The sequence below is a fragment of the Hippopotamus amphibius genome, chromosome 6, assembly GCF_030028045.1.
Source record: "Hippopotamus amphibius kiboko isolate mHipAmp2 chromosome 6, mHipAmp2.hap2, whole genome shotgun sequence".
NCBI lineage: Eukaryota > Metazoa > Chordata > Mammalia > Artiodactyla > Hippopotamidae > Hippopotamus > Hippopotamus amphibius.
Window position 1 is genome coordinate 151,649,710 of NC_080191.1, and position 15,358 is coordinate 151,665,067.

The 15,358-nt window shown below is 36.7% G+C and overlaps 1 protein-coding gene across 3 annotated transcripts in view; it reads left to right on the top strand.

The window, feature by feature from the left end:
* NAALADL2 (N-acetylated alpha-linked acidic dipeptidase like 2) overlaps nucleotides 1-15,358 on the top strand; it is a 1,304,194-nt gene that overhangs the window by 1,041,121 nt on the left and 247,715 nt on the right. For all 3 annotated transcript variants that reach the window (XM_057737701.1, XM_057737703.1, XM_057737702.1), the window contains one exon: nucleotides 13,108-13,254. In XM_057737701.1, coding sequence (XP_057593684.1) covers nucleotides 13,108-13,254 — 147 coding nt within the window. The remainder of the gene's footprint in view (nucleotides 1-13,107; nucleotides 13,255-15,358) is intronic.

A 15,358-nucleotide genomic window follows, 5' to 3' on the forward strand; every position in this document is an offset into this window, starting at 1 on the left:
GGCATTTATTAACAGGATCAGCACAGAACAGCATAAGGGTAGGTAGTGATAACAGCTCATCTCCTGCTTCCTCCTTGACACCTATTGACCAAAAATATAAATTTTGACCAGGGGAAATGATTTTGAAGCAGCAACTGAGAAGAAAAGCAAACAATAACAAAAATCTTTTGACAAGTTATGAAGAAGTGAAAAATACCAAACAAACCTGGAGTAGGAGTCAAGTTCTGCTAGAGTTTCTGTTACTTATTATTTATATGATCATTGGCAATCACTTATCTATTTGTATCTCAATATTCTCATCTGTCAGCTGTAACACCCTAATTACCTCAAAGCGCTATGAAAATGTAAGAGTGTATAGGTCAAAATCTTGTATAAGGTGTAAAGCATTTAAAGAATAAGGTAATATACTTTTAAAACCTAGCTCTCAGAACCAATAGTTTTAAAAATGGAAAAGATATGCAAATGATAGAAATTGTACTCCAGGTAAATGCTATTATCAATTTCTTTATGAAATTATTTCATTCAGTTATTTCATTTAAAATTGTCATCATCTCACTAAATGCCAAACATAACCAAAAAAAAGAAGGAATTGGGGTAGACAGATTCTGGAATCTGGAAAACAAAGTTATTATTTTTAAACAACATGTAGTTTCTCTGATTTTTGAGAACTATCTTGTAAACTTTTTATATATTAAAAATATCTGCTTTTATAATAGTAATGATTTTTTTTAATTTTCTGATCTTTTACCCCACACTTGTCATCTATACACTTGTTCCACTTTTACCCCCCCAGAGAGGGCCAAGGTTGTACATTTTAATTTTTAATTTTTTTTAAATTGAAGTATAGTTGATTTACAATGTTGTGTTAGTTTTAGATGTACAGCAAAGTGGTTTGGATAGATATTCTTTTTCAGATTCTTTTCCATTATAGGTTATTACAAGATATTGAATATAGTTCCCTGTGCTATATAGTAGATCCTTGTTGTTTACCTATTTTATAGGTAGTAGTGTGTATCTGTTAATCCCAAACTCCTAATTTATACCCCCCTTTCTACTGTATTAACCATAGTTTGTTTTCTACGTCTGTGGGTCTGTTTCTGTTTTGTAAATAAGTTCATTTATATCATTTTTTAAGATTCCACATATAAGTGATATCCTATGGTATTTGCCTTTGTCTGACTTAATTCACTTAGTATGATAATCTCTAGGTCCATCCATAATGCTGCAAGTGGCATTATTCCATTCCTTTTGTGGCTGAGTAATGTTCCATTGTATATATATACCACATCTTCTTTATCCACTCAACTGTCAATGGACACTTGGGTTGCTTCTTTTCTTCACTACTGTAAATAGTGCTGCTGTGAACATTGGGGTCTACATACTTGTTTCTTGAACCCTCCCTCAGACCTCCTGAATCAGAAGTTTGGGGATGGGGCCCAGCAATCTATGTTGTAACAAGCCCTCACGTGATCTCTTGAATGCTACAGTTTGAGAAACACTAGATTACAAGTAAGGGGTAAAAGAAAGTGAGTAGTATTGAATGACTATAAAAATTTGATGTGAACAACTTGGTGAATGTTGGGACCATATTTGGAGATAAGGAACACTGGGAAAGGAGCTGATCTGAGAGAAGAAATCAATACTATTTTTCTTTGATTTATTTTTATTAAAATTTTAATTATAGTAAGATACACTACACATAACATTTACCATCTTAATTATTCTTAAGTGTACACTTCAGTAGTGTTTCCTACATCCAGATTGTGGTGCAAAGAATCTGAAACTCTATACCTATTAAACAAGTCCCCAGTTTCCCCTCCCCCTAATTCCTGGCAACTACCATTCTATTTTCTGTCTCTGTGAATTAGACTACTCTAGATTCTTCATTGTATTAATCTGGTTGGGGAGCTATAACAGAATACCATAGACTGGGTGCTTCTTATTTATTTTTTAAATTTTTGTGTTTTTTGTGTTTTTTTCACCATGCCATGCACGCGACAGGCGGGATCTCAGTTCCTCAACCAGGGATTGAACCCATGCCCCCTGCAGCAGAAGCGTGGAGTCTTAACCACTGGACTACCAGGGAAGCCCCAGCGGGGTGGTTTAAACAACCGACGTTTACTTCTCATAATTCTGGAAGCTGAAAAGTCCAGGGTCAAGGTGCTGGTTCCTGGCGAGACCTCGCTTCCTGTCTTGCAGGCAGCCACCTTCTTGCTGTGTCCTCACATGGTAGAGAAAGTTCTGGTGTCTCTTTCTCTTCTCTTAATGTCACCATCCTATCAGTTTAGGGCCCTACCCTTATGACCTCATTTAACCTTTGTCACTTCCTCACGGGCCCTATCCCCAAGTACAGTCACATTTGGGGTTGAGCCTTCAACAATGAATTTTGGGGGGCACAATCTAGACCATAGCACTCATGTAAGTGGAATCATACAGTATTTGTCTTTTTGTGACTGGCTTATTTCATTTAGCGTCATGCAGAATTTAATCTTTGATGAGTTAGGTTTGAGGTACCTATTCCACATCCAAGTGAGATGTCACAGTGGCAGATGGCAGGAGGGCATGCTAAATGGTCATTTGTGTGCTTTTTGTGTCTATCTACAAAATGTCAAATCCAATACACAGTCTCATATCAAAGTAGTCTCTATTTCAGAGTGCTTTCAGTTATAGATGTGGGAAAGAGAGGATCTCCAAGGTGAATTTTGAAAGCTGACTTCTTTAGTATCACAGCATTGGGGCTAAAAAATTGAGAATTAAATGGGGAATTCCCTGGCTGTCCAGTGGTTAGAAATCCACGCTTTTACACAAAGGAGAATTAAGTTAAAACAAGTGATGTAAGAGTAAGACTTCTTGGTACATGCTGACCAAAATAATGGACCTAGGTCTGGTGCAAAGAAACTTAACATGTGGGGATTGGCATGGGGGTGAGAGTCATGTGTAGTGTCTGGCTATCCTAAGCACAGTGCTCCTTAGACACAACGGTGGCTACAAAGCTCTGATGAGCTCTTTCTAGCAAAACTGTCCCTAGGCTAGCAGTTATTTCGGCCCAGGGCTTTAAGGTTATGCCATGATGCTGTCATCTGTCAGAGTTAGACATAGTACTGCTGATGGTGTTATTTCCTCTACCTGATTTCTCACTCTCAGCACTTAACTTGCTTGAAATGGTAATATGTGATGGTTTGCCATCCACATCCTTTTGCCCTCCTGCTTGCCAAGTCTGCGTTTTTCAGCTTTTTCTCCCTGTGCCCTCCTAAAATTAAGTGAATTACCTCTAAAAAATCCTGAGAGCACCCTCCTGATTTACAGCTGCCCCGTAACCCTGGCCATAGAGATGACAGCAAACTTTCTCCTGCTATCTACTGAATGATGCTAAGTATATGCAGAGTAACTCCATTTGTTTCCTTGCTTTGGGATGTACTTTTTTGGAATGTCTGATTTTTTTGTTTTTGTTTTGTTTTGTTTTGTTTTTTGAGGGAAGTTACTAACCTGTTTCATCTGCAGAAGATTTTGTTTAAATATTTCATTAAAAATATTTGCAGCCTGAGACAGTTAATGTTGAATTGAAAACCAGTTAGGTTTTTCAGTTAATTTTTTTAAGGCCTGGCAGCTGGAATATATCACTAAAATGCTGACACTGGATTATTTAAAATAGCATTGCCTGTGAGGCTAGGGGAAGCTATTTAAGACAAACCTCAAGAAGGCTGGTGAAATAATAGCTGAAGTTATGTTATGTCAGCCAATTCCTCAGCATGGAACAGCACTGTGAAGCCAGAATTGTTATCTTTCACTGAGACATAAAATCTATATCTTGATCCTTTTGGTCATTAAAACTCCTATAGGAATTGTACCCAGGAGGAGTATGCTTTCAGCCAGTGTGTTGGCCAAAGGTCAGTTTGGATGGTTCTGCTTTACCTTTTCAATATGCTCATGGTTTCATTTAGATATAATCAGAGTACCATTTTTGATAGGGCTCTGGAGGTGTCATTCTATATACAGTGTGCATTTCATGAAGTAGATTTAGTTATTGCAGTGACCAACAGCAAACCTATTACAGAAGTGCCAGAGTGGCTAAGGGATCTATGGAGTCTTTTTAGCTGGTAAATTATTTTTAAGTCGCTATTTCTCTTAAACTGAAAAGTAATTTTAATTTAGTTGGTTAGTCAGCAGTCTATCAGCTCTTTCTGTACAAACTGAGGAACTCCTTCCTTATTTCCTTAGTTAAGCTGTGGGGGGAAAAAACAGTCATTGAACCAGGGATGGGGGTAGCTGGGGGAGGGGGCAAAAGCATAAGAGTCCTAGTTAGAAATTCCCGCCTGTCATTCCCTTTGCTAACCTTACATCTCTGGAGGATAGCAAAGCTTTTACTCTGCAAAATGGGATAATAATACTTGTTTCACACACCTCACAGGGTTGCACTATAATATGATGTCTGTTTGTAAATGATAAATCCTTATGTAAATGTCTCCTTGTAGTAAGTGAGGTGGTCCATCTTTAGCATATTTTGATAATAATTTGATACTTGTCTGGAAAATATAAATACATAAACCTGTAAACAAAATGGTCCTTAAGAAAATCATGATTATTAAATGAATGGAGTTTTGTTCTCAGTTTTCCGCAATGTCTTTTGGCTTTCTTTTCCCTCCTCAGTATCCTCCTGGTTACTGGGGGCACCTACTTTAGTAACCCCCTACCCTAGCAAGGGCCTCATGGTGTTGTATCCATTCCCAAATCCTCTATATGAGAACATTTTCTTCCCTAATAAACTAAAGTGGCAGGTACTTTCATCTGTCTCCTCCCCAGTGCTACATATATTTTTGAAAATCCTAAATTGACCTTCTGGTCTACGGCCATACCACCCTGAACAAGCCTGATCTCGTCTGATCTCGGAAGCTAAATTGACCTTCTGATATTAAATTGTTGTCAGCAATACAACTCTAAATACCCCATCTTTCTACTTGTGGACATTTTGTAAAATGTTACCATTTCTGAAACTCTGAGATTGCTGTTCGATGGTTTATTTCTTTCTTACTATTCAAGAAAAGCTGTTTTTAAATTGCTACTACTCCTTGCAATCAAGGGAATCTCAGAATTGGGAACATGGAACATATAGTTCAGAGGGGATTTGGAACATGTAATTTTGGGGAAGGGGGCAGGTGATTCAATGACAGATTTAAAGTTCAAAAGTAATAAACAAGTAGACAATGAAAAGTCTTTCTCCTAAGCCTGTTTCTCCCACCAGTACCTCTCCCCAGAGGCAAATAGTATTTGCATATGTAGTTGTCCCTAAGTATCTGCCTGGGATTGGTATCTTGACAACTCCCCCCCCCCACCACCAATCCCTGTCCCATACCAAAATCTGAGGATGCTCAAGTCCCTTATATGAAATGGCATAGTACATCCACAGATACAGAGGACCAGCTGGATTAGTGCACATACATATAGTTTTTTAATGTTACTTTATTTTTAAACACAAATGACATCTTATAGATTCTTTTTATCTTTTACATCAAAAATGTAAAAATGTATCTTAGAGATTGTTTTTCTCCATTTGCAAAAATACCTTCATTTTTTTAGAGATTTTTTTATTCCATTGAATAAATATAGTATCATTTAATCTTTATAAAATTTGTCCTATGTTTTTTCTTCAGCAATATGTGAGGCAGCTGAATTCCCACATCCTTTACAATGCAATCTATAATCAAAGCTGCCAAAGTTTTTTGTAAAGTATATATGAAAGAAGCTTTGTATGTCTTTTATGTATAAAAGGCATTTTTAATTATCTTTTTCTGCAAAATGTCAGTTCATATTCATTGACTTCTTTTTTGGCTTGTCAGTCTTTTTTTCTTTATGTATTACAGAAACTAGCCATTTGTCTGTGCAGTGAATTATAACTCATTTCCCCCTAGGTTTTCAATTATTCTTGTTTATGGTAATTTTTGTCATGCAGAAAAGTTATAATTTTGTGTAATTAGACTAATCAATTTTTTTTGTCTTTTAGGTTTGTCTTTTGTACTCTAAGTTTATTAAAATTATCTTCTACTGTTTCCTCCATACTTTTATGATTTAGATTTTTACACTTAAAAGAAGGGTTCATCTGGAATGTATTGTGGTATAAGATAGCATATAGTGGATACTATTTTGTTAGTTGAGATTTTTATTTAAACCCAACAGAGTGGTTGAAATGTGAATATTTTTATAGTTTTAAAATAACACAACAGTTTTTATTGTTACACAAAGCCTCAAGTGGAAAGAAATAAAAAAGAAATAGGTCTTCTGCCATCATGTGCCTCTTGGTCAGTGAGCTGAAGTTGGTCAGCGAAGTGGAAGGAGAAAGGAAATAGAGTTTGGGGTGGGAGAGGATATAAGTTAGAAGTTACAGTAAAAACAAGGACAAATGTCTTTATTCTTTTCCATTTGCACCTTTACAGAGTGATCTTTAAAGCATTCATTAGTTCATAAATATATTTTAAATACAGTTTGAACTGTTTCAAATATAAAGTTATATTTTTCTACATTCAATAACAAGATTACAGTCTTAAAATTAACAGAATGAGATGAGAATTAGAGTGTATTTTTCAGTTTGCCAATTCCACATGTATATACTAGAGGAATAGCAATTCTTCACCATTTAAGGCTGAAAATAGTTTAACACCCTGTGAGTGGGTTATTAAACCTTTGCAGAGACCTTGAGCTACTGGAGATTTTCAAAGTCCCATTTTATAGGTTGAAAACTGCCACTTTAAGATAAAAGCTGTTTTTTCCTCTATTCAATTTAATCTTTTAAAAAGACATTACAAAATATTTATTGATTTTTAAAAATATGTTTACCATTTTGAAAATATATTTTATGTATAAGGAACTCAATATCAGATGCTGGTGTTAAGGATAACAAGTTTCTAGTTTAAAATATTAAAGTTGGTAAAGAAAACTTCCTATTCCCTATCAGAGATTGTTAGAGGAGAGCTGCAACTCATTATTAAGAATTACATGCTAGATAGAACTTGACATGCTGGCATAAAAATATAAGTAAATGAAGAACACATAATATACACACAGTAACTAAGCATTGAAGAAATGCCACAGATATACAGTTTGTTACAACCATATGCAGTAATTTAATATGACTTTAAAAAAAAAACAAACAAAGAGCTAGAATCCCAGGAAGAACACATTTAAGATTAGGATGTTCACCTGCATTAATGTGGTCTGTATGCTGTATAAATACGCATGGTAGAGAGAAAAAAAAAAACATGGCATTTGGAGTGAAAAGACTTGGAATCAAATCCTGGTTCTATTGATTTGAGGCCTTAATTTTCCAATTTGGAAAATAAAACTATTTTGCAAGGAGAGATCACCCCTATAGAACTCTTTGATGGGCTGTAAAATCTTATATAGACCCATTCTTAGAAAAGTTTTAAAATGCTTAAATTAAAATACACAGGATGACAAAAGAAACCAATTATATAGTGCAATTAACTAAATATGAAAGCACATAAATTTGCATTTTAATATATGAACTTAAAAAAATTAAAAACATTAAATACTGAAATCCAGCAAAGTCATACTTTCTTCTTTTCAAATTAGTGATCAGTTTATCCAACAACTGAGATGTGATATGAAAATGTCTGAATTCTTTTGGTCACAAAGTCACAGCTAATGCTAACACTATTGGGTTTATGGCCTCTTCACATTTGAATGAAATTTTAAATTTCAGTTAGAATTGAGTAAAAGTAAAAATGCATCTTTTTTTTTTTGTCCACCAGGTTCACAGATCTCCTAAATTTTTTACATGGAGCTCAGGATAATCACCTTGGGGCTTTAAGATTTTTAGATTCTTTCTCGTTTCAAAATAGTTATGTCTCTATGATTCCTCACCTGTTTACATGTTCATATTGCCTGGGATCATGTTTATAAATTCTGAAGTTGAAAATGTAGCAAAATTGTGTGAAACTGCCTCTAGTTGATCAAACAACAACTGAAAAAGCTCTACCATTAAAATTTAATTTTTCACTAATTCTGATTAAAATTTCTTATACAAATAGATGATCTACCATCTAAGAGTGACCATGTTAGTCAGAGTTCTCCAGGGTCCCAAGGTCTTCAGCTGGCCAGCTAGAGACCCAGGAGAGCTGCTGGTGTAAGTTCTAGCCCAAATGCCAGTAGGTTTGAGACCCAAGAAAAACTGATATTTCAGAGGAATACAAAGAAGGAAAAGACACATGTCCCAGCTCAAGACAGGGAGGAGGAGTTCTCCTTTACTGGTGGGAAGGTCTGCCTTTTGTTCTGTTGAGACCTTAAGTTGATTGAATTAAGGTTCATCCACATCAGGGAGGGTAATTGGCTTTAGGCAGTCTACCAATTCAAATTAAAATCTCATCCAAAAACACCCTCACAGACACACTCAGAATAATATTGAGCAAATATCTGGGCGCCTCGTGGCCTAGATAAGTTGACACATAAAATTAACCATCCCAGTGCCTATAATAGGAAATCATTTTTAAAATACCATAGGCATCATTATCACAATTTGAACATTATTACACTGTGAAAATCTGGAAAATGAGTGGTTTCTACACAACTGAAGTTACAAAATAATACTGAAATGAAAATAAAGTGATTTAATTTTACTATAACATGTAGAATGTGGTACTTTCATTTTGAATGTTACGCATTTCTTGCAGTTGGAGTAAGTAATCACCTTAGATATCTTATATATGTAGAACGAATATGTAAGCAAGGGAAAGCAGAGCGTGGGAGAAATAAAATGTTTGAATTATTAAACAGAATTCTAAATACTTTAGAAGCCTGTCAATATGTCCTGGTATTGCTCTTCAACTAATGCAAATGTTGACTTAAATGTCTTTATATTTCACTTATATAATAATTTACTATGAGGTTTTGCCTTTCAGCTTAAAAGTATACTTGCAAAGAACATACTGCTTTAGGATTGAGATAGTGATTTCATTTCAGGCCTTCAACAGATTAGTGGTAGGAAATTAAACAAGGGACATAATCATAGTCTTTGACTGAGCTTGCTTATTTTATGAACTGGAATAAAAATATTTGTTGTCAAACATTAAGTGTGGAACATTTTGAACTCCTTGGATGAAATACTTAATTTGAATTTACTTAGCCTTGCCAATAAATTTTAAAAATTGATTGACCTGCACAAATTTGTTACCAATCTTCTCTCCCCCGTGGTGGCTAACTTCTAGAAATTGAAGGAAATAACTCTTCTTTCTACTTCCCTCTCAGATATCAGTGCTTGTAGAGGTTGAGTAGATCAGTGTGTACTACCTGATTTGGATCCGTTACTGTCCCCCGCCGTGCTGTGAGTGAAAACAACTCTCATTATGATAGAATGCAGATTCAGGATCACTTCAGGTCTGTGAATTTGGCCTAGATTTTAAAGTAGTGAATAATAAAAAAGATTTAGAGGCTAGGGTTTGTGAGCCAGGAATGTTCTCCTCTTAAGGGAATCCCCAGATGAATAACTTGCGGGAAAAAAATTCAGTCTGAAAATTGGGTTCTTTTTTATCCTATCTGGCTCTGAAACTAGTTAAGAAAAAAAGAACAAAATAAACGTAGGCTTGAGGGTCCTGTAGTTCTGCCCCTCACCACTGATTCAATCACAGGAGAGTAGACGGCAGAAAAAGAGAGAGAGAGGAGAGACATTGTGGGCTGGCAAGATAAGTCCTCCACAAGACTTCACAGGGAAACTCAGTAGGTAAGGAACAGGCCCCAGGAAGGCTTCTTAGGAACTCTGTGTCACCCCTGATCCTCCAATCTTGGATTGGCTTTCTTGAAGCTTTTGCTCTTTATTTAGGCTTAACTTTGACAGGAGACTCAATAGCCTAGTTCCCTCCGTCTGCACCTCAGGCCACACAACCCTATTGTTCTACTCTGTCCTCCCTCATAAATAGTCCATGTTAGCAAAAAAGATGTGGTTTAAGAGATCTTAACTGCCAAAATGTAATTTTAAAACAATTCTAGATAATGCTCACCCTGTTGCCATCTTAGAGTTGGTTTACAAGAGAGTTTATGTATGATGGAGGTAGCAATACAAACCTTTAGGGAAAAGGTAGACTTTTCAATAAATGGGTAAAGTAAAACAAGCCAGAAAGGGGAAAGGATGCAGAAGTATTTTAGGAGATGTGTTTTTGAAGGCTGCCTGTTACCCTTTTGATTTGTCTGGAAAATGGAATACAATGAAAACATTAAAGCTACGCAATGGGATTAGCCATGGAAAGAACAGAGAGACTAGAGAATCTGTACTGTCTTTGGAAAGAATGCCTGGGGCCAGTGAAAGACTGAGGCAAAACAAGAATTGTGCTTTGTGTAACTGTTAGATTAAACAAAGAATGTAAGGATTGATTGGAGTGGGTCATTTCTGCCATTTTAGGAATTTGCATATGTGGGAAATTAATACTTTTTGTCAGAGGGAGGCTATTATATAACAATGATGACTGTATAAAAGTGCTATCAAAATTTAAAACCACAATAATTTTTAAAAATTAAAAAAAAATTTTTACAGACAGCTTGTGGAATTTAGGGTTGTCAATTTTTTTTACTTCATTTCATATTTATTAATAAATACATTGTTAAAAATTTATATGAACACATTTGGCAAACTTTACAAAAGATTTGATAAACTTATTTTAGAATAGTTTTGATTTACAGAAAAGTTAGAAAGGTAGTACAGTTTCTCTGTCCAGTTTCCCCTATTATTAACACATTATGTTAGTATTTTACATTTGTTACGTTTGTCACAACTGTTAACTGATTTTGATACATTATTTTTATTCTTACTAAGCACATACTTGATTTAGGTTCCTTAGCTTTCACCTAATGCCCTTTTTTTGTTCCAAAATACCATCCAGGATGCCACATTATATTTGGGCATCATGTTGCCTTAGGCTCCTCTTGATTGTAACAATGTCTCAAACTTTCTTTGTTTTTGATGACCTTGACATTTTTAAGGAATACTCTTCAGGCATTTTACAGAATGTTCTGTAATTTAGAGTTGTTTGATGTTTTTCTGATAGTTAGACAGGGTTATGGGTTTTGGAGGGGAAGATCCAAAGGTAAAGTTAGAGTTGTCAATTTTTGATCCATGGCTTTCCTCTGTTGAGAAAAATTTTCTATCAGAGGCGCATGGCTGACATTTAGAGTGGATTTAAGAATGACGTGTACAAAATGAGACAAAACCAAACCTATATTTTCTTTGATGATATGTAGGGTACATATGCTATCTCAAGAAGATATAGATGTTGCTGCAGTAAAGGGGAAGTAGACAACTTAAAAAATAGATTTTAATTTTATTGGCCAGCATCTGGGAAAAGATTAGATTCCATCAAAGCCTCATTAATAACATACAAGAGTGCAACAACCTAGGTTTCACAAATGCAAATGCCTCCAGCCACCATTCAGTACATCTGAATGAGTGAGGCAAGCTGAGCTTGAGACACTAATGATGGGACAGGGGTGAATGTCTTGCCCGCTCAGCAGGGTCAAATTCAATTAGGAAAAAGTCTATTCTAGCTCAACAAATACCTTCAAAGTTCCCGGTTTTCAAAAAACCTGGATCTCTCAGAAATACTTGGGACTTCTTACATGATATAAAGTAGTCTCTTTGTTTTTCGTGATCTAGTACTTAAGCGCAGCTCTTCTTTGGGAATAATCAAGACCCTCCTCAAACTATCCCAGTTGTTATAAAACCACCAGAAGTCTCTGCCCCAGGAGTGAATGAGAGAGTAAAAGAGGACTAACTCTCTTTTCAGAATATTAGGCTTTCAAAAGAAGAAAATTGGTGGGGGTCACCATAAAAAGCATTAGCTTGCTGGTTATACTGTATGCTAGAACGCTCTTTTTACTTTCTATTTCCCAAGTGCTTAATTACTCAAAATATTTGTAAATAACATGAAGCTGAAACCTTGCCTAGTTTACAAACACTTACACAGACTTTCCATTTTAATTGATTTTAAATTTGTTGCAAATAACTTTCTATTAGGACCTCAACAAGAAAGGATAGATATTGAAACATTATTACATGTTTAAGGATCTAGCACGTAGTTGAAAAAAGCTGGATTAACTCACTTTCTGAATATTAAAATGAATATTTCCAAATCTTTTGATGCATTATATTTAAAAGTGATTTTGAAATTATATCATGCCAATGAAGCATGGGAAGGGGTTGAAGAGTCCATGTCTTGATTCAATCATAAACATGCATTGATGCATACTTTTTGCCTGGGTATTGGATGGTGTTCTCACATTATTGTCTCAATTCCCTCATGATTCCTGCTGAGGAGGTTGGCATTCTTCCACATTTCATACTTGAGACAACAAAATCTCAGAGAGATTCTAGATTTTTGGAAATTCTATTAAGACATTCTAAATCAATAATAGTTATAGGAATCCTTATTTTACTGTTTTTTGATTTTTTTAATTTTTTTAGTTTTGTAAAGCTGTTGTCATTTGTTTTGCATGCTAGACAGCTCCTAGTATAAGAAATAATAGTCTATCTTCTTTTATTTCCCTAGAGGTTACACTTAGCTTTGTGGTTCTCTTTAGCCCGTGGTGTTTGGTATATACTCTTAAGACACATGGGGATATGCTTTGAAGAAGAAATGCAGAAATTTATTTCTGTGGTTTTCCAAGAAAAACATTTTAAGAATAGAATTATATCCCACCAAGCTCTCCTTTAAATTTGTGGGAAAACTTAAAAAGAAAAAGACAAAACTAAACCTTTTTAGGTACTCAAAATTCTCTTTTAATGAATCATTACAGTTAATAATAAATGTATGATAAAAATGCTTTTGGAGCAACAACAGCAAGCAAAGCTTGATCTAGGCCAGTGCTAGTCACTCTTCAGTGAGCATGAGTATCCATGGAGGATTGTTGCTACACAGATTCCTGGGCTCCATCCCCAAAGATTCCCATTTGGGAGGACGTGGGTGGAGCCTAAGTATTTGCATTTCATATTTCGAATATGTTCCTGGGTGTCATTGATGCTGCTGTCCTGTGGACCATGTTTCAAGTAGCATTGAATTTAGGGATGATCTAAGAAGCATAGTGTGTGCTAACAATTTAAATTATGTTTTTCAGAAAAATAATTTCAACTGCTCCAGAAGAGGTCAGTGCCCAGAAACCAATATCAGTTCTGTACAGATGCAAGATGATGCTGATTATTTCATCAACCACCTTGGAGTTCCCACCGTGAGGTTTACTTATGAGGACATCAAAGCATTAGAGGTGAGTTTCAAAAAATAATGCAAAACACACACATAATATATATAGCAGACATGCAGAATTTTATTTTTTCCCAGCTTTTCATCTTTCTTACCAAATAGGTTACTGTAAGAAGCTGCTTCATTTAGAAAGTTATTCTTCTTGTTCAGAGGCTTTGTATGAATATTTGAAAATATCAGCTCTTTTCAATAGTGTTGAATTCAATTTAAAAAGATTTATAGGAGAAAAAGATGGCGGCGAAGTAGAGAGACGTGGAGTGCATCCCTCTCCACAGATGCATTGGGAATGCACGGAAGGAGGCAGTCATTCCCACAGAGAACCAGCTGAATACCAGCAGACGGCCTCGGACACCGGAAAGGGCTGCGGAGAACCTGACATAGCCGGTAGGGAGGCATCTACGAGGGCTCAAAGAGGGTGAAGCGGCGGAGCTGTGGCAGACGGGAGGGAGTGAGAAACATACGGAGGGTCCGCAGCGCAGCTCAGCGTTCCCGGACCGAGACATCGATCCGCGGCTGAACGGAGGGTCCAGGAGCGGGAGCGTGGGAACCGGAGAGCTGGTTCAGGGGGAGAAACATTGTTGCCGGTAGGGTGACGGACCGAGAGGACAGGAGGGAGGAGGTCCGCGGAGAGGAGTGCCGATCCCTGAGAGCTGCCCGGCCATGATGGCGGCTGGAGGCTGCAGGCTCCCGGGCGGCGGGGAGGAGCCGCGCGCATAGCCTCTCCCTCTCTTTCTGCGCCTCTGCAACAGGCAGCGGAGAGACGCCCTGCGGGGCCACATAAGGCGCTCAGGGATAACAAGTACCCTCAGGCGCTCGGGCGGGGCTAGATTAAAACTCCTTGCAACGCCAGCAGCAGGGAGGCTGCCGAGAGAAAAAAAAAAAAAAAAAACCAGCATCAAAAAGAAAAAACCCCGAGAGAGGCCCAACTCTAAGACTTTCTGTGTACGCCTGAGCCACCAGCGCTCTATGCAACAGGCACCTCCAAGCCTGACTGAAGCAACAGTGCGCCACTGCTCACTCCCTCCCAGGAGAAGGAGCCACTATTGCACCCTCTCCCTCCCCACACACCGAGGCTTACAGACGAACAATAAAGGAACCTCTGCTGGTCACAGAATAACGCAAAAAAAAAAAAAAAACCCAAGGCAAGGAAAAGGACACTTACAGCTGAGACGCTAAGGAAACAGAAATAGTAGTATCAATACCTATTGAACTGGTCCATTCGGGGATCAGTTCTGGATTTTTTTTTTTTTTTTTTTTTTTTTGATTTATTAAATACGATCTTAGCCCTAAGGGATCTACAAGTTTTACAACAAAATTTTATAAGGATATTTTTCACTCTTTTTTTTTTTTTTTTTTTTTGCCTTTTAAAATACTTCTATATCTAGCTAAGTTTTTGGTAGTACGGACAAAATATCTTTCCTACTTTCCTTTCATCCCTTTCTTTTATACACTTCTATTCCTTTCTTTTTCTTTGCATATTTCCAACCACATTACGCTCTTCTGTTCCCCTTTCTTCCAGCCATTTTAAGTGTATTTTATCTTAACATACTTATAAGCAACACTATCGGTCTGCTCAGACTCCTTGCTCTATTCTCCAGATGATGCACTGCCTTGGTATTAATATTAGGCTTTTGTCTTTATCTTAGTTCTTAGTACAGTTGTCTAATTACATTCTGAGAATCTCCATTCTCTCTGGTGGTACTCCAGCTCTTTTCTATATTTGATCCTAGCTTACAAAATCTCCCTGGATTGATGTTTGTATGTGTAGGGTGTTATTTGTTGTTTCTTTGCTTTTGCTTTTGTCTCTGATTCGTTCTGTTTCAGTTGTCAATTTCTGCTGGGTTTCTCTCTGAATATCTGATAGCACACTGGGGTTCTGTCAGGTCTTTCTAGAGCCTTATGTCCTAACGGATTCAATAATTGTGTGTCTTATACATGTATGTGTTTCCTAGACTGAATATTCGTCTAATCCAATACTTGGACATTAGTCTGAGGCTTGGACAGTCTTCTATAAACACCTCTATCACCAGGACAAGCAACCCCAAAAGCTTGGACAACCATGAGGAAACAAAGAAACACCATGCAGGCAAAGGAGCAGGAAAAAAACC